The sequence below is a fragment of the Crotalus tigris genome, unplaced genomic scaffold, assembly GCF_016545835.1.
Source record: "Crotalus tigris isolate CLP2741 ecotype Arizona unplaced genomic scaffold, ASM1654583v1 scf7180000018268.1906537, whole genome shotgun sequence".
Classification (NCBI taxonomy): Eukaryota; Metazoa; Chordata; class Lepidosauria; order Squamata; family Viperidae; genus Crotalus; species Crotalus tigris.
The window spans coordinates 127,146-148,113 of NW_024096914.1; the positions used below are offsets into that span (position 1 = coordinate 127,146).

The 20,968-nt window shown below is 33.5% G+C and overlaps 1 protein-coding gene across 15 annotated transcripts in view; it reads right to left on the reverse strand.

Moving 5' to 3' along the window:
* PCM1 (pericentriolar material 1) overlaps positions 1 to 20,968 on the reverse strand; it is a 66,425-nt gene that overhangs the window by 38,379 nt on the left and 7,078 nt on the right. For 10 of the 15 annotated variants that reach the window (XM_039349373.1, XM_039349376.1, XM_039349377.1 and 7 more), the window contains exons 5-20: positions 18,717 to 18,887; positions 18,455 to 18,568; positions 16,965 to 17,153; positions 15,203 to 15,380; positions 14,584 to 14,693; positions 13,295 to 13,514; positions 12,473 to 12,671; positions 11,052 to 11,228; positions 9,944 to 10,098; positions 9,117 to 9,340; positions 7,675 to 7,823; positions 7,066 to 7,195; positions 6,131 to 6,244; positions 5,385 to 5,575; positions 4,273 to 4,467; positions 570 to 792 (exon numbers count right to left, since the gene is read on the reverse strand). In XM_039349373.1, the coding sequence (XP_039205307.1) occupies positions 570 to 792; positions 4,273 to 4,467; positions 5,385 to 5,575; positions 6,131 to 6,244; positions 7,066 to 7,195; positions 7,675 to 7,823; positions 9,117 to 9,340; positions 9,944 to 10,098; positions 11,052 to 11,228; positions 12,473 to 12,671; positions 13,295 to 13,514; positions 14,584 to 14,693; positions 15,203 to 15,380; positions 16,965 to 17,153; positions 18,455 to 18,568; positions 18,717 to 18,887 (2,739 nt within the window). The remainder of the gene's footprint in view (positions 1 to 569; positions 793 to 4,272; positions 4,468 to 5,384; positions 5,576 to 6,130; positions 6,245 to 7,065; positions 7,196 to 7,674; positions 7,824 to 9,116; positions 9,341 to 9,943; positions 10,099 to 11,051; positions 11,229 to 12,472; positions 12,672 to 13,294; positions 13,515 to 14,583; positions 14,694 to 15,202; positions 15,381 to 16,964; positions 17,154 to 18,454; positions 18,569 to 18,716; positions 18,888 to 20,968) is intronic. The other 5 variants (XM_039349379.1, XM_039349382.1, XM_039349380.1 and 2 more) reach the window with 3 other exon arrangements.

The window sequence follows — 20,968 nt, forward strand, 5'->3', positions numbered from 1 at the left end:
CATAATTATTTTTCCAGGAGCAGTATCTTAATCCAAAAGTTTTCCAGGAATACATGAGGTCTGGTAGAAAATCCTCTCAGCTAATCCTATTGCTCAAAGCTCCCCAATGTCTGGATTTATTTTCAGTTTATTAAACATAATCAATTTTAGCTTCTGGTTAAAACTGAGCTAGAAAAATCCAAACAGTTCATAAAATATTTAAGGTAATATTACTGAAACCCTAACCATCCCCAAATCTTTTTGCATAATTTTGCAAAATCTTTTGGTATAATTTTAGAAAGGTGTTTTAAAATGGATAAAATAAAATATCAAATAATAGCTCTCCAAAGAGAGACAAGTACTGCAGTATTTGCTGCAATACTCATTTACAGATTCCTATTTTAAGATCTTATGGAGGAACACAAGAAGAAACACAGCTGGATAAAAAAAATCCATATTGATGAGAAGGAATAAATTGGATATGGACCGAAATGTTTTAGGATTCTTGACCAAAATAAGCCAAATTCACAATCTGAAAAAAATTCACCCATGCTGAAGAAATCTCTTTTAAAAATATTTTTACAATATACCTGTTGGTCCTGCATTAAAGTCTGACAAACACTGACACTGAATTCAAGATGCTTCTTTAATTGGCTGATTTGCTCTTGCCAATGTTCTTTCTCCTCCACATAAGAAAGTTCAGACATCCAGCGATGATTTTCTTGCCGTCGCATGCTGATGTTCTGTTGCTGCCTTGCTTTAGCTAGAGGACGGTAGTTTCCATCTGCTGAAAGAGGACGAGGATTCTTCCAGCTAAGAGTATTGTTACAAAAAGGCATTATTATTCTAGAAAATCATCTCCTGGAACAACCAATTTATCAAATAAAATTGCAGCCATGACACAAATGCAACAGATTTAAAACCCAGAGACCTCATTTGGAGGAAAACTTATTTCCTCTTTCATACTGCTTTACAAGTATGGTATCTTCATCACATGTGTATAACCAGTCCTCCCTTTCTTTCTCAGGGAAGGAAGTGCTCATCTCTGAATATATACTGGTAAACATCTTGTTTTCACTGCAAACTGAACTAAAACATCCCAAAGTACATTTAATTAATTCTTAGAAGTTACTGAGTTTTAGTAACTGAAAAACTGAATAGCAGAATGATAAGCTGATAAAGGAAATACTGAGAGGTCCTTAGTGCTCCCCGAGTTTGGTTATTTTTCTACAGATCTTTCATTACCCAAACTAGGTAACATCACCAGTGCTAGTAGGAAGTGGGGTTTGCTCTCAGTTTATATTCTAATAGCTGGTCCTGTCAATGTTCATGGGAGTGGCTTTGGTGGGTCTTTGGTTGGGTTATTTACTGTTAGCTTATTTGGTAGTTCCTTGATTGGAATATTGTTTGCTTGTTGATTGTTGGTCTAATGTTAATCTCGGTGTTAATCTCTGCTCATCTTAATGTTGATTGTTGGTGTGATGTTTTGGTTTTTTGTTCCCTTTTTAGCTTATTGACTGTCTCTTTTGAATGATATATAGATGTGTGCCTGTTGACAGCTGATTTGTCAGAGTACCAGAGTACCAGGCTGCCAGGAATTCTCTAGTGTTTTTGGACTTGGCTTGGTCTAAGATGGTCAGTTTTCCAGTTGAAACTATGGTTACGTTTGTCTATATATTGTGAAATTAAGAAATTTTCATCATGTGTTTTGACTATTAGTTGATGTTCATGGATGTGCTCTGCTAATCTTCTGCCTGCTTGTCTTATATAGTAGCTGTTGCAGTCTTTTCACTGTATGTTGTAGATCAAAGGTCTCCAACCTTTTTTGATTGGCGGACTGGAGGGAAAGGGAGGGAAGCAACTGCTAGCACTGCTCTGTTTTTGATGTGCAGGGGCCCGTTTTCATAGTGGCGGCAGCATTAGAACGAGTGGGGGTAAGTGTACACATACATATGCATGCACTAGCCAGCTTGTTCCATGGCCTGGTAGCCAGCAGGCCACAGCCCGGTAGTGGACCATGGCCCACAGGTTGGGGACCCCACTTGTAGATGACTCCTGTTTTTCCTTCTGCAGTTGCTGGGTCTTTTGAAATAATAAAATCCTTCATGCACTCTTACTGTGAGGCAGATTTACAAAATACAACTTTTCAGGATAAATCTCAAAATAAACAAAATTAATGGTGATCTAAGTAATAGCTTAAGGATTAGTCAAAGAAAATTAAAAAATATTACATTATGTTTCGTTACACAATTAGTCAGCTGTTTAGACTGGATTTGGTATTTTTGCCAACCTATCAAGTTCTTCCCAGGGACCTGGGAGTCAGATTTTTGCTGTTTTATAATAACAGTTGCAGGACTTAAAATGTTCCAAATAAAGCTGCCTTTTGCAATTGATTGAAGATTTTGCCAATGTCGATGGTGATCAAGTGGTGTTCCTGATGTTTTGGGAATGGCCCAAGGTGCCTGTGTATAGATGCTTGTCTGTTTGAATTATAAAATCCCAGAGCATCTTAGCTTCTTTATTTTCTATTATTTTGTGGTCCCACTAGTTCTTGCTTGCAAGCAAATGGTATTTCTTGTACATTCAAGTTGGTCTTCCTTCTTACAGTTTTCTAGAATCACTTTGTCAATTAAGAGCTGATCTTTTGTCCCTGTGCTGCTTGGGTGGTTTCCTTTCCACTCAAATGGAAAAAGTTTTCAATTAGACACTGTTCGACTGCATTATCTACCACACCAGTTAGCAATTTGAAAGCTATTGCTAAATAGGTAATTGGTCTGTAGTTACCTGGTATTGCCCATTTTGTTGGATCTTTTATTATTAGGTAAGTTTTGCCTAAAAACCAATCTTCAATTTCATATCTATCTGTCCATCTGTCTGTCTGTCTAAAAAACTGCCAATCTCCATCACAGAGGTGTGTTATTAAAATGTTTGGCAATGACTGGCTGCAGACCAGTCAGATGTTTCAAACAAAAATAATGTGATTGATCTTCACCTGGTGCCAACCAATTCTTGAACTTCCTCATCCTTGTCTCCGCCATTTCTAATATTATTATTATAAGCACTTTCATTTCAGCTTTTTTTCATTCTCATCCATCTCCTTTATCCAAGTGGTATTCTTGTTGCATTTCTTTGGGTTGTCCCATAGCTGTGTATAGAACTATACTGTTTCTTCTTTCTCAGGGATTGGCTATTTCATTGCAGATTTTGTTGATGGATTAGTAGAACATTTCTGATTCTACTGAAATTGGAGATTCTACCAATAGTGTGTAATTCAAGCTTCATATCTGCTGATCTTCTTGTTTATATGTTATTTGCTGTTTTATTATTTCTAGTGCTTCCCTTATCTCCTTTGTCTCTAGGTGATATTTGTTGATCAGATATTATTTGGTCTTCTAGTTCTTCAACTTCTTTTCTTTCAACTGCTTTAGCTTTTTTGTATCTGACCATAAAATGCTAATCTTATTTTTCAACCTGATCTTTCATTTTGATGAACTGAGGTTTTATTGATTATACATCCAAAATCTTTGTTACTAGTATCTATACTATACACTATATACTGTGTATTATACACTGTACATTACATTATTCCTTGTGTGTACAATCACACTTGGCCAATAAAGAATATTCCTATTATAATTCAATAATCTGGTATAAATTCTGTAAATTATTTCTCCTCATATTATTTATGGGAGAGACACTCTTCATCTGGCTCCTTGTTAAGTATGGTTGAACTCTGGCATAGCTCTTATCTTGAATAATACATGCAAGCCCCACAATCACATCAAGGTAGTACCTCATTTATTACTACTATTTATTATTACTACATGCTACCTTTATTTTTAATCAGTTCCAGGTATGGGACAACTTGCCACAATCAACTCACCATGGCCAACTCACCACGACTAGCTTGCTGCAGGACAATTCACCATGGCCAACTCACCACAGGACAACTCATTGTGGGACAATTCAATAATTCAATTTAATTACTTAAAATAATTTTAAAAATATTTTCCTTTTTTTATTCACATTTCATTTTGTCCCTCCTTTGGCATTCATTTTTTGATTATTCTATTCTACTATTTCTTTGATATTAGTGAAACTCTTATCCCACGGTGAATTGTCTGGTGGCAAATTGGCCATGGTGAGTTATCCTGTGGTGAATTGGCCATAGCAAGTTGGATGTGGTAAGTTGTCGTAGACCCCAAGGCAGCATACATACTTAATGCTCCTGCCTCCTATTTGGCCATAACAATCTGTGAAGTGGTTGGGCTGAGGAACAGAAATTCAACTAACCTCTCTTTATCTTCTTTTGCACAATATGAGATCTGATCTACATTATTGGGACACATGGACATTTCATTGGAACTACATTCTTGTTCTTCCTCTTCCTCTTCTGCTTGAGCCAGCCCATCAGAAAGGTATACTTCTTCATCACCTTCATCTTCATCAAGTGCACACTGTGTAGATCCTCCCCATGTTGCTATTGTCCTAGCATTAGGAATTTTAAAAGTTATGCTAAAGTATAATAAAAGTGAAATTAAGTCATACAGAGCTAAAACATTACATATCAAAATCAATATAAAATATTTCACAAATGAATACCTTATTCATTTTTTTTATTGTTTAGGAATTGTGAGAATTCCAAATGACATCTAAAGAATAAATATACATTTTATTAATATACTCCCTTTTGGTGGATTTATATACTATTAATGCAGAGAAGCACAAAAATGATCTTGGAAAAACTACACAACAGCATTTAGAAAAGCATGATCTAAATCTATGATAGGAAGATTCAATTAAAAATAAACTCTTTAGCTCTGCCTCAACTGTGCTGAGCATGAATGGAGTGAAAATGTTCTCTGACTTTCAAAATTTTGTTACACGTTCTTGTGGAATGGTGTTTCATGACCTGGCCTATTTTAAAGGGCTAACAGTATCTATAAAAGAAAAAGTGATATTTTTTTTTAAAGTGAACTATAATGTGACAGTTGCTGCTCATATGTTTATACTGAGCTATAAACCTAGCTGACAATCTAACCAGCATTCTGGCCAATTATAGTAATAATTAAAACATGATTGAGAGGATCAAAGTTTAGAGATTTGAGCCCTAGACATTTTTATTAAAAGAGTCACTTTATAAAAATTTTATAAACCTTATATTTATAAAAAATAAACATTTTTATATAAATGCCACTGCAACCACCTATTAGGCAACCACTTTAACTGCAGGACTGATGAAACAGGGTACAAAAAGGAAGCAACAATATCCCAGGCTTATCAACGATTAGGATAAATTGTAGAGAAAAGGATCCCCTTCTCCTCAGATAATGCTCAGACAACTCTAATTATAGCTATTTTAAATGGATCCTTTTTCATACCAGATGAATAGAATTTAATCTTACTTTTCTGTTCTGCTTTGCTGGGGAGTACACCGAGTCTCTGATTCATTACTTTTAACAGATCCAGGTGCAGCAGGTGAAGCATCTGCTAAATTTTGTCTTCTCTGATGCTCAGCCATTAAGGCTTCTAGTTGTTTTCTTCTTTGTCGCAATTCTTCTCTTAAAATCTCATGTTTACGCACTTGAGACCAGGTCTGTTTAAAAATTAATATTTATAGAATACTCATGAGGTTTAAGTCAAAGTATACTAATACAAAATTATATACAAGGGTAATTTTTTTTTGTTAGATACACTGAAACTATGTATGTTTTAGAATGCCTTGAGTTAAAGTACAACAGTATAGAGAAAAGGTTCCATTCAGACAACTCTAACAGTAATGTCATTAAGGAAGAAAAAGAACACAAGAAAAAAAAAGTTTTTCAAGCCATAATGTATGCTTGCATTAACAAAAAGATGGAGTAAATATTCAGTCAATAAATAATATAATCAAAGAGGAAACAGGTTAGAAAATACAGAAAGTTCTTTGTCATTTGTCCTTTAGTTACTTGCAGCTTTCATAATGTTTATTATCAAACATTATCAGAGTCTTTAGGACAGTTTGTATATTCCATTTTGCTGTTTTGCATTTGAAAGTCCACTAAGAGGAAGAGACAAAGAAAACAAGTTCCCTTTTTCAGTTACAATGCTGTGTATCAGTTTCTCCAAGAGAAAAGTAAAGTAGCATTATTAAAAAAAGTACACATAGTACCTCACTATCAACTGCCAATTCTTCTGGTTGAATTGGAGACTTGCTTACTGTGCTGATTTCATTAGCAGCTGCTGTGGAAGTATTCCCTGCACAATTATCCAGGCTAGATGTCAGCTAAAAAAAGAATTAAATATTAAAATTTCAATCTGAATATTCTAAAAAAGCTTAAACCAAAAGAACAATATTGTCAGGGCGCGACAATTGAGAAACTATAGCCATTTTACCTTTTGCTTTCCTTGTGCTTTTTTCTGTTATTTGGGATTCTCAGATGTAGAAGGGGGGAATGCTTGAGTGTTTTCTGTCAGCCATAACATTTGCAGGTGGGTGAGAATCAAGGTCAATGTTAGATAAAGTTTTGGCAGGTTGAAAAGTTGGGAGGAAAGCTCGTTTTAGAATAATAGGTGAACGTGATTTATGACAGCCTTTCTGGGGTGGGAATTGCAACTTGTTATTTTGTATCGGGGGAGGGAACTTTAGTCTTGGGTTCAACTATATACCTGCGGATACTTTGTTTCCTGAATAAAATGTTGTTTGAGGAATAAATGTTTGCCTTGAAGTTCTTTTAAAAGGTTTCATCTATCAGAACCATGACAAATATGCAATATTTTTTAATTCATTCAACTGATACCTCATGTCAGTAAATGTAGACATCCTGGTTGTGTACCATGTACAAACAGTAGAGTGAAGAGAACTTGATTAGTTTCTGGATATTACACCTAACTCTTTAAGGATATCTCTTTTAAGCATCTATCTTTCTTCAATTTATTCAAAGCTGCATTTTCAAAGAGTATTTTGCAATCAGGACCAAAACACCCTCCTCCCCTTTTTAAAAAATACCAAGATTAATCTTCTTGCTAGTGACTCACAAATAATATTGCCTGTGAGATTCTGTCCTTCCTTCCCTTAAATTAGAAATCGAAATGAATTGTACTTACTTGAAGATCTGGACAAGCCTTCTGCAGGACCTGAATTTTTTCTTGAATATTTATAAGTTTCTTTCTTTCTTCTTGGAGATGTTTAAGTTCTCTCTTTTGTTGCTGAAGTTTAGCTTCATAAAATTTCTCCCTAAAAATAACAAATATTGTGTTACTATTTTCTGGAGGGGGGGGGGAGGAAGAGAGAAATTACAGAAACAAATAAAAAAATAGTAGCCTTGCAACTTAACAGGCAATTTCTCACGTTTCTCTTATTTAAAATTTATTCATAGGAGTTAATCTACATAGTTGGATGTCCAATGTGAAAGCCTGAAATATATTCATTTTAACAATGAAAATTGGTGAACTTCTAAGTTGCACTGCACCTTCCTAGAAGACCATGAAGAGATTGGCCAAGTCCTCCTATATTTTGTAAACTTTCCAGTATGAAGCGAAAGATGAAGATCTCTATACTTTCCAGTATGAAGATCAAAGACTCATACTTTTCCAGTATGAGTCTGACTTTTATGTGAGTTTCAATTTGGGTTCTTCTAATGTATATTTTCCTAAAATGCACTAATAAATCCGCAGTTTAAATTTTATAATGTTCCTTAATGAAAAAGACCATACCTTGCTTTTTCATTCAGTCCAACACTTTTCTGTGATTTGTTTGCACTGCTTCGAACGTTGTTTGGTTGTTGCTGTCCTTTTTCTTCTTCGGACAGAAAGAACTGTTCCACATTACTTTGTCCTGCAGTCTCTGGCTCCATCTCATCATCCTAAAATTAATAGCAATATCTTCAGCAGTGGTTTCCTTAAAATTCCACCTATTCCCATCTTCAACATTTTATGTCATTTGAATGAGTTCTCAGTCTTCAGTCTTCCATTGTTTATTAGTTTACATTACATCAATTTAATGATAATGCAGTGTAGAAAAGACATGTAAGAAATACTTATGGGAGAAAGTCTGATTATTTAATTGAAGTTACGAGCTTCAATTACTTAAGATCCATAGAAAATGATGAATTCCAGACCAACTCCAAACGTAATTCAATGTTAATTTTGATTGCAAACTATTACTGCTCTCCAGAATCATTTTTTTACAATTGGATTATATAACATTCTGAGGATGAGCGGGAAGCTACTGTTTTAAGAAAAGAGGAAAAATGACTTTTCGAATTAAAAAAAAATACTTGAATAAGGTATGCTGAATGTAAATAGCCACCAACAAGTATAAGTTAGAAATGAAATTTATTAACCACTACATAAAACAGTGCTTATAATTCAGGACTGTTAAAACTTTTACCTCTGATAACAGAATAAATAATGTCTTTTTGACTCAGCTAACTATCACACAATCAACCCTTCTAGCAGCATACTTCTTCCAATGCACAAACAGAAAACAAAATTATTAACACACCAATTATCCATATATGTGGAGTTTAGTATATAATAAAGTATTTCACTTTAATGGAGAAAAGTAGATATACATATTTACAGCAAATCAAGGCATCTTGAGTTTAGTTTTGATGATGCCAGTCATAATTAGTGCCACATTAACTTTACTTTAAAAAGGATGAGAAATTTAGGAAAAAGAATTGAAGGTAGCTGCCAAGAAATATCCTAATTACAAACAATCACAATGAACAAAGGGCAAGAATTCCAGATACATGATTATATGTATATCACCTACATATTTGCATATATTAAACAATACATTTGGATATTAAGTTGTCAATTTAAATGCCAATAGAATCAATGAACATACAACGAATTCAAACAAATTGAATACTTCAATTTGATAAAACTATCATTTAAATGTCATGTATTTCTGTCACTAATGAGTTAGAATATTACATTAGAATGCTATATGTAATTGAACATGAAAATATAATTATAATTTAATTTTTAATAAACCTTTAACATTAAGACCCCTTTTCAGTATTTCACCATTTAAAAACTTCTAAAACTGTAGCCATTACTGAACAAACCAGACCCACATAACACTCTTAAAAATTATCCTATTAATCCTGGCATGAATTTTTTTTTTTTTTAAAAAAAGGAAAATGTACCTGAACCATAGCCACAAGATTTTGAAGCTGTTTCAGTTTTTGCTTTGCTGCTATAAGTCTGTTAATCTTTTGCTCAAACTCAGCATCTATAGGACCGTCATCAGCTATGCTACTTCTTCGACTGGATAATGAAGTTTTGCTGATTCTATCAGCTTCAGCATCAATATCCTCATCATCATCTTGCGGGACAATCACACCATCTTCTTTCCTATTATAGAGACAATCTGAAAGGGACAATAAACTAAATAAAAGAATGCAGACTTACAGTATTTAATAAGCTATTTTAAAAGTAATTAGTGCATTGTTAAAATTAGTGCATTGTTAAAATTCTATTTATAATACAAATGTTTACAAAATGACAGATAACAAGTGCCACCTTAGAGCAGATATATATTCATAGGGAAGCTGTTGTAGCCCCTCGATCATCTCCTCTGAAATTTCTCTAGCTTTATAATATCTTCTTCAAAGTATAGCAACCAGAACTAGGGACAATATTTCAGGTATGGTCCAACCATTGTTTTTTTTATAAAGGCATTATATTAGCATTTCTATGTTCAATAAAATTTCTTATTATCCTAATATGCAGTTGGCCTTTACAGCACATGCACACTACATCAACATCTACATTGAGCTGTTCATCTTTACTCCAGGGTCATTCGCTGCTAGCACTAGTCTCATTTGTTTCAACAAATAGTTACAACTTTAACACTAATATGCATCATCTTACCATATAACATTTGAATGACTGCTAAAAAACTAGAATGTTACTGATTAATTAATGTTTCAGTAAGAGTTCACGTAATATCCAATAAGATATTAAAGCATACCTAAAGATGAAGGCATATTTGGCATCCTTATATTAGCAGACTGATTATTTATTTCACAGGATGTATTGAGATGTCTTCCATTTTGGTTATTACTTCCACATGGCAAATTGCTATTATAATTAATTTCACCCCAGTTACTGATTTCTTGGGGATTCCTGTTTTGAAAAAAATCCAGTACATTAAATATTAGATCAGTATTTTCAATTTTTCACAAGTTATACACTACGACAAAATAACAATTTCATACATATATATACTAAAATATTTACTTTATAAAAAAAATCCCTTTTCCCCTACTATAAGCTATCATAATGGATCTTATCAGAACAACAACCAATCTTACACAAAGTACGCTACGCCAAGAAGTTGTGTGCCAATGTCAAATTTAAAGAATACTTATTTTCATATTGATATAATGTTATACAAAATAACCTTCAAATCCTCATGTTTGTTTCATGCTTTTAACTTAAGTAAACAAAAGTTTTGAAATGCAACCATATAATTGTTCCTTTAGGAGAGACATTAGGTTGAATTCAGATAGAGTGACCTTAGGTAGTCATTCAAAGCAAAAAAATTAAAATTTAGCATACAACTTAAATAGGATTTAACTTGATTAGCTTTAAGTATGCCTAACCCTGAAGATCTAGCCTCAATAATTAAACCAGCAAATGCAAGAAAATAAATATTCTAATCTTGAAATCCTCAAATAACTAAATCCAAACTCAGTTTTGTCTTGTTTCTTGTTAGCTGCCCACATGACCAGTACATACTTCCCTTCCCTGAGAAATTCACATAAAACCTTGCTCTAAAATGTCATCTTCAAATAGGGTATCAACAGTAAACAAAATTCAATTATGCATGAAATATGTACAAGATGTGAATCCGTTTCAGCTTGTCAAGCAGTAGATTATGTAGCAACACAATCAGGAAAGCTTACAATTGCCCCAGTGGAAAAGATTATCAAACTGTCTGTGCATTATTGCACACAAAGAAAGAGTAAAATAGATATGTACATATTACACATTCAAGATTGCACAAGAACAAATGCTGTTAACACAATTATATTTTGATTACACATTACTTATTAACTTATGTGCAAGTAACCAACCTAATATTTGTAACAGGTTGTGGATTCTCATGTTCAGATTCACATTCTGACTCTCCAGTCTCTTCTTCCTCCTTAGTATTTTCATTTACAGCATCTGTCATCATATCAGAAGTTTGTTCATAATAGTGGACTAGTTCACGCAATTCATTCAATCTCTTGCGAACTTCATTCAGCTTCCTAGAATAAAAAAATCAACACATTTGTAGATACCAAATGGTGGGGGTGAGCTCTTTAATAATTTGGTTTACTTTCTTTACATAAATGATTTTGGCTAATGTATGCACTATTATTAGATAAATAATTTTGTAAATTATCTTAGAAAGCAGATGATTAGACAAAGGCCAGAACTTCCTTATATGTTGTTCTATTAGTCAATTTTATGATAAAGTACTAGAAAAACCTTTGTGCCAAACCTTTGTGTAATTCCTTTGAAATCTTGAATACTTAAAATACTTAGTGTTCAATTTTTTTCATGCTGTATTGTGAAATAACAGAAAAGATAACTTAATGTTATTCACAATGCATTAGGTCTCATTAGCCAAAGGACTTATTTCTATTTTTATGCACCCTGTAAATGCAGGCAGAGCGGGTACACTCCACGTCCCTTCAATTAAATGTTGCCATATTGTGCAACTCAGAAAGTGTGCTATCTGTTGCAATCCACAGCTTCTGGAACATCATCCCCTGCAAAGATAGAGAGATACAGACAGTGTTCACTCTCCTGAGGTTCCAGAAAGCCTTTAGAACTTGAGTATGGGATTAACGCTGTTGTTTTATATTGTGGGGTCCCTGCTATATTTTTCTATTGTTTACTGTTTACAGAGCTACTGTTTATGTGATTTAAACTGTTTTAATTATTTTTACTACTTTTCCTGATTGTAAACTGTCCAGTCTAATAAATTTAATTAAATTAATAAGTATACTATTCTTTCTCAATCTCCATATCCCTAGGATCATCTATAAAGATTATCTTGGAACTAAGAAATAATTGTCATAACTCAACCTTTTAATCATACTACCATCTGTAATAACATTTTTATAACTTTGTGTTTTATTGATTTTATTGATTTCATTAATAGTCCAAGTCATATGGTAGAATTAAAATTCTGAAAAGGGTATAATATTGCACTGCTAAATAGCGTCATGGATTTTATTTATGTATGCTGTAAGTTACTTCCAGTAAAAAAACGTATATATCTATTTCAAAAATCCAAACATGTTAGCATTAATCATGCAAATCTACCTTTTCCCCACAATCACTGTTCATATAAACTGAAATCCCTTGTAGTATAGTGTTATTACAACCACAAAAAATAGCTACTACTTGGGGTTTATATGACGCAAGTCTCACTACCAACTGCTTTTTTAAAAACAATAAACTACATTACTTAATAAGCCAACATAATGTAATAATGGATTACTGAAGCTTTTCTGTTGGATTTATGTTATCTTCTTCACTGTCATTCTGTGAAGTCACAGAATCCAGATGATACGCAGCTGAGGATGCTAAGCTGTTTGGTTCTTCATTGACAGCTATTGTAGGCTCTACAGGTGCAGAAGCAATTGAAGCTGTGCTCCTTTGATCAATACTCCTCTGAGGAGATCCTGCAGCTGGCAGAACTGCAAAGTTAAAAATAGTTGTTTAATCCTGGTTTACAAAAAAATGCACCTGTTGAATATCTGAAGCAATAAATTTCTGATCAAAGATTAAGGCATATGCTAAATTTAACAAAGGTATTTTAACTCCTGTTAAATATATAGTCTAAAGCAGTAACCTGCAATCATTGGTGGAATGCACTCCCTCCCTCCTGGGAATCTGGATTATATTCTACCACAAATCACTTATCTTAAAATCAGCATTTACTGACCCCTTTCTCACACATATTCTCATAGCTTTCTTTAAAGGGTCATTCTCAGAAAATGTGGAGCGGCTGGAACTTGGAAATATATAAAATAAAGAAGCCCACTTATTTATTTTCATAATGCTTGAGGACAGGAATCTCATCCAACATTTATATAGCAGCTGTAATTTATCCCTTCACTACTTGCTTATGATATGAGAGGAAAAATAACTAAGAATTTCTGAGAAAGCAGTATTTATAGAAAATGGTACCAAAATATTTAGAAAACTTATCTCAAAATGCAAGAGAATTGACAAGATTTCCATTTTCAATAATTAAGTCACAGTATTTCATAAAGTAATTTATGAAATAAATTTACACTTCAGGGTGCCATCTACTTACATGATGATGAGTTGTTAAGATGCTGGTCACGAAGTGTATGCAGTGCTCCCAACAGTTTATCCATCTTTTGCTTTTTATCCTGCAATGCTACCATCTTACTAAAAAGTTGCGCCTTTTTATCAGAAAGTTGCTCAGACATAGACGAATTCCTGCTCTGGGAAACTTCTCTGGCAAGAGAGAGACTCTCAGCTTGCCTTCTATTATCAGGCACAGGTTGAATCTAATATCAAGCATATATATTCTATTTTAAGCACTGGAATGTTTAGCTGTGAAATATTTTAAAGTACAGTTAATATGCACACTCCCGAGAATAAGCCTCAATTGGTATAATTTACTTTTGAACAAATATATACAAAATTGTATAGTAATATCTTAGTATTTTCAAAAATTGTTTACATTAGTTCTTTTTAAGTGTGGATTATCAGAAATCCTAAAAAACTTGAAGTACTGACATTTCTATTAGATAGAAGGGAAATCTGGGTATTATCTTTTTCCATCACAATTGCAATCATTTCTCCCTCACTTCTAATACATTTTTAATCAATTGCAGTCAACTGGATTTTTAAAATTCCAGCTAAAATCAGGCAAAAATCCCCTTCTGTGTTGGGGTACAGCTAGGGAAAGTATATCTCATTTTGTAAAACTGAAATATATCTTTATCTTTCAACTTTTTATATATTTTTATCCTCCAACTTTTTATTTTGCCCCCAAATTTAGAGCTTCAATGTTATGAAACATTTTCTGGTTTTGCCAGAAAAATTTGGAAATATCCTTCTGTCGTTGTTTAAGATAGGCCTTTAATCAGAATCAGTATAGTCTGAAACAAAAGGAATATAGCTATTTCTGAAGATCTATATACTACAAAAACTATATACTACAAAACTCTGATTTTTGATCAGGTGACAATGCGATACTGCAAAGGATGTAACTGTGAAAAACAGTTATGTCACTTTTTTCAATGCCGCTATAACTTCAAACTGTCATTAAACTAACTGTTGTAAGTTGAGGACTGTGTGGAGAGGGATGGAAATGGAAGCTGCCTACAAAAACCAATGGAGAAAATATTTAACTGAGTTGAAACTAAATACAGCATGTCTATCCTACAAGGAAAGGGGGAAATGCAACAATGAAACTTGAGCATTATCAATGGACACAGAATGCTGACTGAATGAGGGAGGAAAGCTAAAAACATAACAAAAGTTTCCCAATACATTTTATTGTGAGGCTAAATGTGTCAAGTCATGTACTGCTGACTTTGATCAGCAAACTAGTCTTAAGATCATTTGTACCTGAGAATCATGAAGCTGGTTATGAAAACGCTGAATTAAATCATTTAATTCTTCATTCAGCTCAGATGTTAGACTCACTCCAGAAATGCTACCTGTTGTTTCTGTTACAACTAAAAAGAGGAAGAAAAAGAGTATAGTCCTACCCACATATCAAAGTACAAGTTAAGTAAAAATTAAGAAACAGAAATTCAGTCATCAATATTTATAAATATTATTTTCCATTGGAAATATGAAAAGCCTTGAGCTGTTAATTACACACATATTTCTGGTATTATTAATAGCCTAAGTTATAATATATAATGTAGTATAATATATTATCTTTTTTAAAGTACTTCTGGCTTTTCATCTCATGCATACTTAACTAGACATTTGCTATTTTAATATGCAGATACATCCAGCAAAGAACTGAAAGCCAAATTGAATGCATCATAAATATGTTCCATTTTTTTTTAAAAAAAAAAAAAGCTTGTGGCGTATTTCCCATCAATGCTGTTAAAAATTAATCTAAATTCTAATTTAAATTCCCAATGAACATATTTTTCAAGTGTTTGAGTAATGTGACCCATAAAATTTTTGTTGTTTAGAAGTTATTTTTTTAATACATTAAAGTTCAACATACCAGACTCATCCATGACAGCAATAGCTTGTTCTGCTTTATGATGAAGAGCAAGCAAGGCAGCTTGCCTCCCTTTTAGAGCCTTTAATTGTTCCTGCTGTTGTAGCATCCTTTTCAGTAAGTCATGTTGCTTCTTTAGATTTGCAAGTTCTTCTGTAGCCTCTTGCTGAGGATTTCTAGCCTGGAAAAATATTTATCGTTTATACTGGACCAGAAATAATTTCATTGCTTTTTACAATTAAAATTTTCTGTGAGAAAGGAATTAAATCTTAATTTAAAAATATTTAAAATTTTATGTGTTACATTAAGCAAAATATTGTACTTAAAAGACTTGAGTCATTTTTTTAGTAATAAGAATATTGCCATTGTCTATTATTTCAAGTAAATAAAAAATTTATGCTTAGCTGAGTAACTCTCCATTAAATATGTGCAACTATCACTGATATTTTTTTTTCTAAAGGTTTGGGTCGAGAATGGGTTGAGAATAATTTAAGGGACAATATTTCAGAGCCAGTTAATAACAGAAGGGAAATCAACAGAACACCAGATACCTTATTATTTCAATGTGAGGGAATGAAATCTGTATCTTCCACTAAAATTAAAGCTATTCAGAATAGATTGCCTTACAAAAATATGATTATGTAATACTATCTTAGAGTAAAATCTGAAAAAAATCCTAACAGAAATAAGGAACAAAACACAATTCAGTTCAAATATTTTCCTGAAATTATCCAAGGCAAAACAAAGTACAATTCTTCATTTTTAATATCTAATGTCTAATTTAAAGTTTGAGGGGAGTGTTTAATATGGAAGAAAGAAAGAAGATATTATTTTTTTTAAAAATTATAGGAATAATCTGACTAAAATAGAAATGGATTCATATTATGAAGCAAATAACTTCTCAAACTTTTAATAGCTGTACAGGTAGCTCTCAATTTACGACAGTTAATTTAGAGACCATTTAAAGTTGCAACAGAACTATAGTATCCCCATAAGTCATATGATAACCTTTTGCGATCTTTTGACAAAGTCAATGAGGAAGCCAGAGTCAATTAACAACTATATTACTACCTTAAGTGCAGTGATTCATTTAACAACTGTGGCAAGAAATGTCATAAAATGGGGCAAAATTCACTTAACAATTGTCTTGCTTAGCAACAAAGGTTTGGGGCTCAATTGTGATCATAAGTCGAGGACTACCTGTATAGACATATAGAAGCAAAGAGACTATATTGATAAAAATAGTTCCTGCATTTCTGTCTACAGAAGTACCCAATTCACAAAGTGGGAATGTCTGCTAGAATTTATTCAATTTTGAAAAATCCAAATCACATTAAAAATTCCTTTTTAGAAAACAATAGGTAGCTTTTAAAGTAATTAAATAAATAAAGTTATTAAATAAATAACTTGGAATTTTGAGAGAAAAGTCCAAGAGATACTCTAGTCAATTATGCCAATGCAATCAATGAACTTGAAAGATTAGATGCATCATAGAAAATCTTCCAAACGGAAGTTCTCAACTTTTTTGGCTTTTAAGGGAAGAATAATACCTTCTACAAATAGAGAGTATTTTCCTGGAATAAATAATAATTGGGAAACAATATAAAACTTATTAATTCAAGTATTAATTCTAACAGACATTACCCAAAAGAATTAAGAAATCATTGAAACAAAATAAATACTGATTGGATTTTAAAGAAAAAAGGAAGCCTTAAACGATTAAGACCTTTTACTGAAAGATTCCCAAGGCAATATTTAATAGTACCTTTGAGAGCAATCCAGGTTCTTGGCTATTAATCCTACTAGACCAGATTTCCCTGCCATTCATGGCAGTTGTGTCACTTTTCCCTTTTGGAGCTGCTGTAACATCCATGTCTGAAACCTGTCCTTGAGTAGCTGAATTCCCTAGTTTGTCCTCAATGCAGGGCCGAGTTTTCAGACTAAAAGATACCTCCTTTATCAAATAATTTAGTAAGTCAGACTGTGAGCATATATTTCGGTGAAGCATAATTGTTCTATTGATTTGTTAAAACAATATGTTTGTATTTAATTCATTGCCATTTTATTTGTCTCAATGTATGAATCACTAAGATCCAGAGGACATAACAGGAATTTCACTCTCCTTTAGATAGTTCTTTCCATTAAATATTTCAGTTACCATTTAAATTTCAAAAAGTAGGAAAAAAACAGTTCAGAAATACAGAGGCAATTATTCTAACCAATTATTCTACAGAGGCAATTATTCTAACACTGTTGCCTGATGGATGGTATATGTACATTTCTATGGATTGTGATCAGTGATCAGTATAAACTCAGTAATTATCTGAAATCTGAATCTGAAATCCAGAATGTAATATTAAGCCTTCAACATATATTATTAATGGTCATTCTCAAATTCGGAATTCAATTTGAGACAACCCATAGCAACACACAACAGCTATTATGCATTAAAAGGGGTTGCTCCAAATTCATCAGGTATGTTTTGATATTACCAAAAGTGTTTTGAAGTTGAAAAACATTCCAAACATTTTGTTAAGTTCAGAATGCCCCTAGAATATTTCCTGTGACCCTTGTTTTGCTTTGAGTTTAAAATGTGTTATACACTACTGCAATCTCACATGCATAAGTAAGGTTCTCATATGTGCTGCAGAGGATTATCTTTCATGGAAGAGATGATAGATTAGTGGTTTGTGAAATTCATCAAGCTCAAGTGTCTACAACTTTTTTTAACATTAATACCGGTCACTTTTTAAACTTTCAAGATTATGACATATATTAGCTATGTTCCCTCAGTAATACTTCCAAATGTTTTTAAAAATGAACCTTTTGACAAGTTTTTCAAAGGAATATACTAACGCAAGCCACTTATCATCACTTGCAAGGAAGAACTGTTGCTTCTAAGTAAATAGCAAACTTGTTACACTCATCCGGGACCTAATTGAATACTTTGATTTGCCCTATTCTCTATTAGCCCAGTTCAACTCAGAATTTTTCTGATAGAGGGCTGGCTCCAATCAACTATCAAGTACAAATAAAATAATTTCCTAATATCCCACAAAGCCAATTACAAACCTTATCAGCCTATTACTGTTGGAAAAGGTGAAGAAAGTAATAAAATTCTGTAATAATGTGTTTTGTTACAGGTTTTATAATACTATAATGAAAAGTAGATGTTCTTAAATAAAATAACTAGACTTAAATTATCTTAAAAATCATCTTCATTTGTAGCACCTTAATTACTAAAAAGTAGCTTACCGTTGTATCTGAAACTTCAGACTGCACATCTAAGTTTAGTGATGTGCTCTCAGCTACAGAACCAGATCCCACAGCTGAATCTATAGTCCGACCATCCTCCTCATTTTCTCTAGCCTGAAATATTTTTGTGGTATAAATAAATAAACTAATAAATGAAATAATGAAATGAATGCTATGGAGATATAGTTTGCAATATAGCAAACTTATCCCCCATTTGATTTTATGAATTTTCTCAGTGAATTTCAATTTCTTTCAAACTTACTAGCATTTTCTGCAAAAATTTCAGATAAGATTTCTCTTGTTCTTTCAGATGAGCTATAAGATGTGATAAGCGTTCAACATTAGCAGATCTCTCATTTTTCTCAACGAGGTCTTCTTTCATGGAACTAGCTTTTGCAATGTAGTCACGAATCTGAACTAATCTGCTCACAATCTGAAAAAGTTACAAAAGTAATAATCAATTAGGTTGGCTTGATGTACTGGATCTAAAGCAGGGCTTTTCAACCTTTTCACCAATTGTACCACTTTTAGGATATGCCAATATTCAAGTACCACCTAGCAAGATGTCAAAAACTTGATGACCCAAAAAAAAACCCTGTTCAAAGTTGCAATTGCACTGAAATGACTTATGACCATTTTTCACACTTATGACCACTGCAGCATGCCCAGGATCATGTGATTTATATTTGGATGCTTGGCAACTGATTCATATTTATGATGGTCACAGTGTACCAGGGTCATGTGATCCCTTTTGCAAGCTTTTGACAAGCAAAGTCAATGGCAGGGCTGCTGGTGGCCAAGTGCTAAGGCAGGACTTCCCTCCCTCCCTCCTTCCTTGCCTCCCTCTTTCTCCCTACCTCCTTCTGAAAGAAGAATTTGAAAAAAAAACCCATATTTTCCCTCTTCCATATATTCATCAAACAAAGAAAAGCCTCCAGAGACAGAAAAGACAAGCTGTTGAGTGAACTAGCTTAAAAAGGCACATTCCCCTTTAAGAATTAGCTACTGGCTAGAAGGGAAAGTTAAGGAGTGCAGCTGGCACTTAAGGAAGAAAACAAAATGTAGTAAGTATTGGCTGCTGGCTAAGGCAGTCTCCCCAAATGGCTCCATTCATAAGTAAAGGAATGCTACAGGCAAAATCCATTCAAGAGAAAAATACTTCAAAATCCCTTACAGCAAAACTTACAGCTAACAATAGCAGAGCAATAGAAGCTAATGGGAGACATCAGCCATCAGCCAAATAGAAATTGCCAAACACTCCTTAAGAACACAAATCCCAGAACTTCAAAGTCACAAAAGCACATAAGAATCCTTGCACTCTCCATCTCCCTCAGTGTCTCACCTCCAGCTGATGCTACCTTTCTTCATTCTTCGTGGAGGGCAACCCCTCCCCTGCTGCATTTCTTGCCTGTTTGTTGCTGCCAGCATAGGTGGCTGCCACAAAAGTTGTAGATCGGCTCATGACCAGCCTGCTTGATCTCCTCTCTTTCCCCTACCCTTTCGGTGCAGCTAGAGCTGACTCCACCTCTTCCCAAGGCTGCTTCTTTTTTTTTCTCTCCCACCCAAACTGCCTCCTTTTATAGCCTCTCCTGTCTCCGCCCCCCTCCTCCCCCTTTCTCATGGGGAAGGGTGAACCAGATGTGAGCCTGTGGCCTTTGCCTCACCTCAGCCACTCTGCAGCTCCAGAGAACTCTCTCACAGTAAGTCCTTGCCTGTGCTGCCTCTTTCCCTCCCCCACTACACTTGGCTAGGCAGGGCTGCGTAACACTGGTTGAAAAGCCCTGATCTAAAGCACTATCATAAAACAAATGTAATTCAAGACCTACAGCTTATTAATACAGGACAAACTATCATTTCAAAATACAAAGCTGATTGACAAGACAGTGGAATCCTTTGTATGGATTTATGATTACTTATAAATTACACGTATGGAGTGCACATAAGTAAATGTTTGCAGTTCTTAAACAGGAGTTGAGAACCCTCAAGGGAATTATGTACCACTTACAAGATGATCACGTTTTAAAATGTTCTGCAGAAATGGTTGCTCACATTAGATTTCTGAGCAATATTATTTACAAACCGATTTTATATCCTTTTATGTCTGTTCTATGTTCTTATAAAATATTCTGAATTTAAGTTTTTCTCCAGGTATCTAGTTTTGCAAAATGCTGAAATCTTTTAAAATTAATCACTAGATCAAAAATGTCTACAAAGTGTTCTAATTTGCATTAAAATATAAGGTATTTCATGCATTGGGCCTTTCAGCATTGTAATGGAATTCATTTTTGGAATATTTCCTGAAGTCACTACATTGGTGAAGCTCCATACTTTTATTTTAAATCTCTCAGCATTTAATATTGGAAAGCTTTGATATAAGAAAGTCTACCAACCAGTTGATAATAAAATTAAGGCTAAATTATGAAAGTACAATAATAAAATATATGTAGGTTTTGATTTCATAAGTTTTTGATATTCTAAAAAAACAATCTTGGTATGACAGTATAAGTCAAGAAA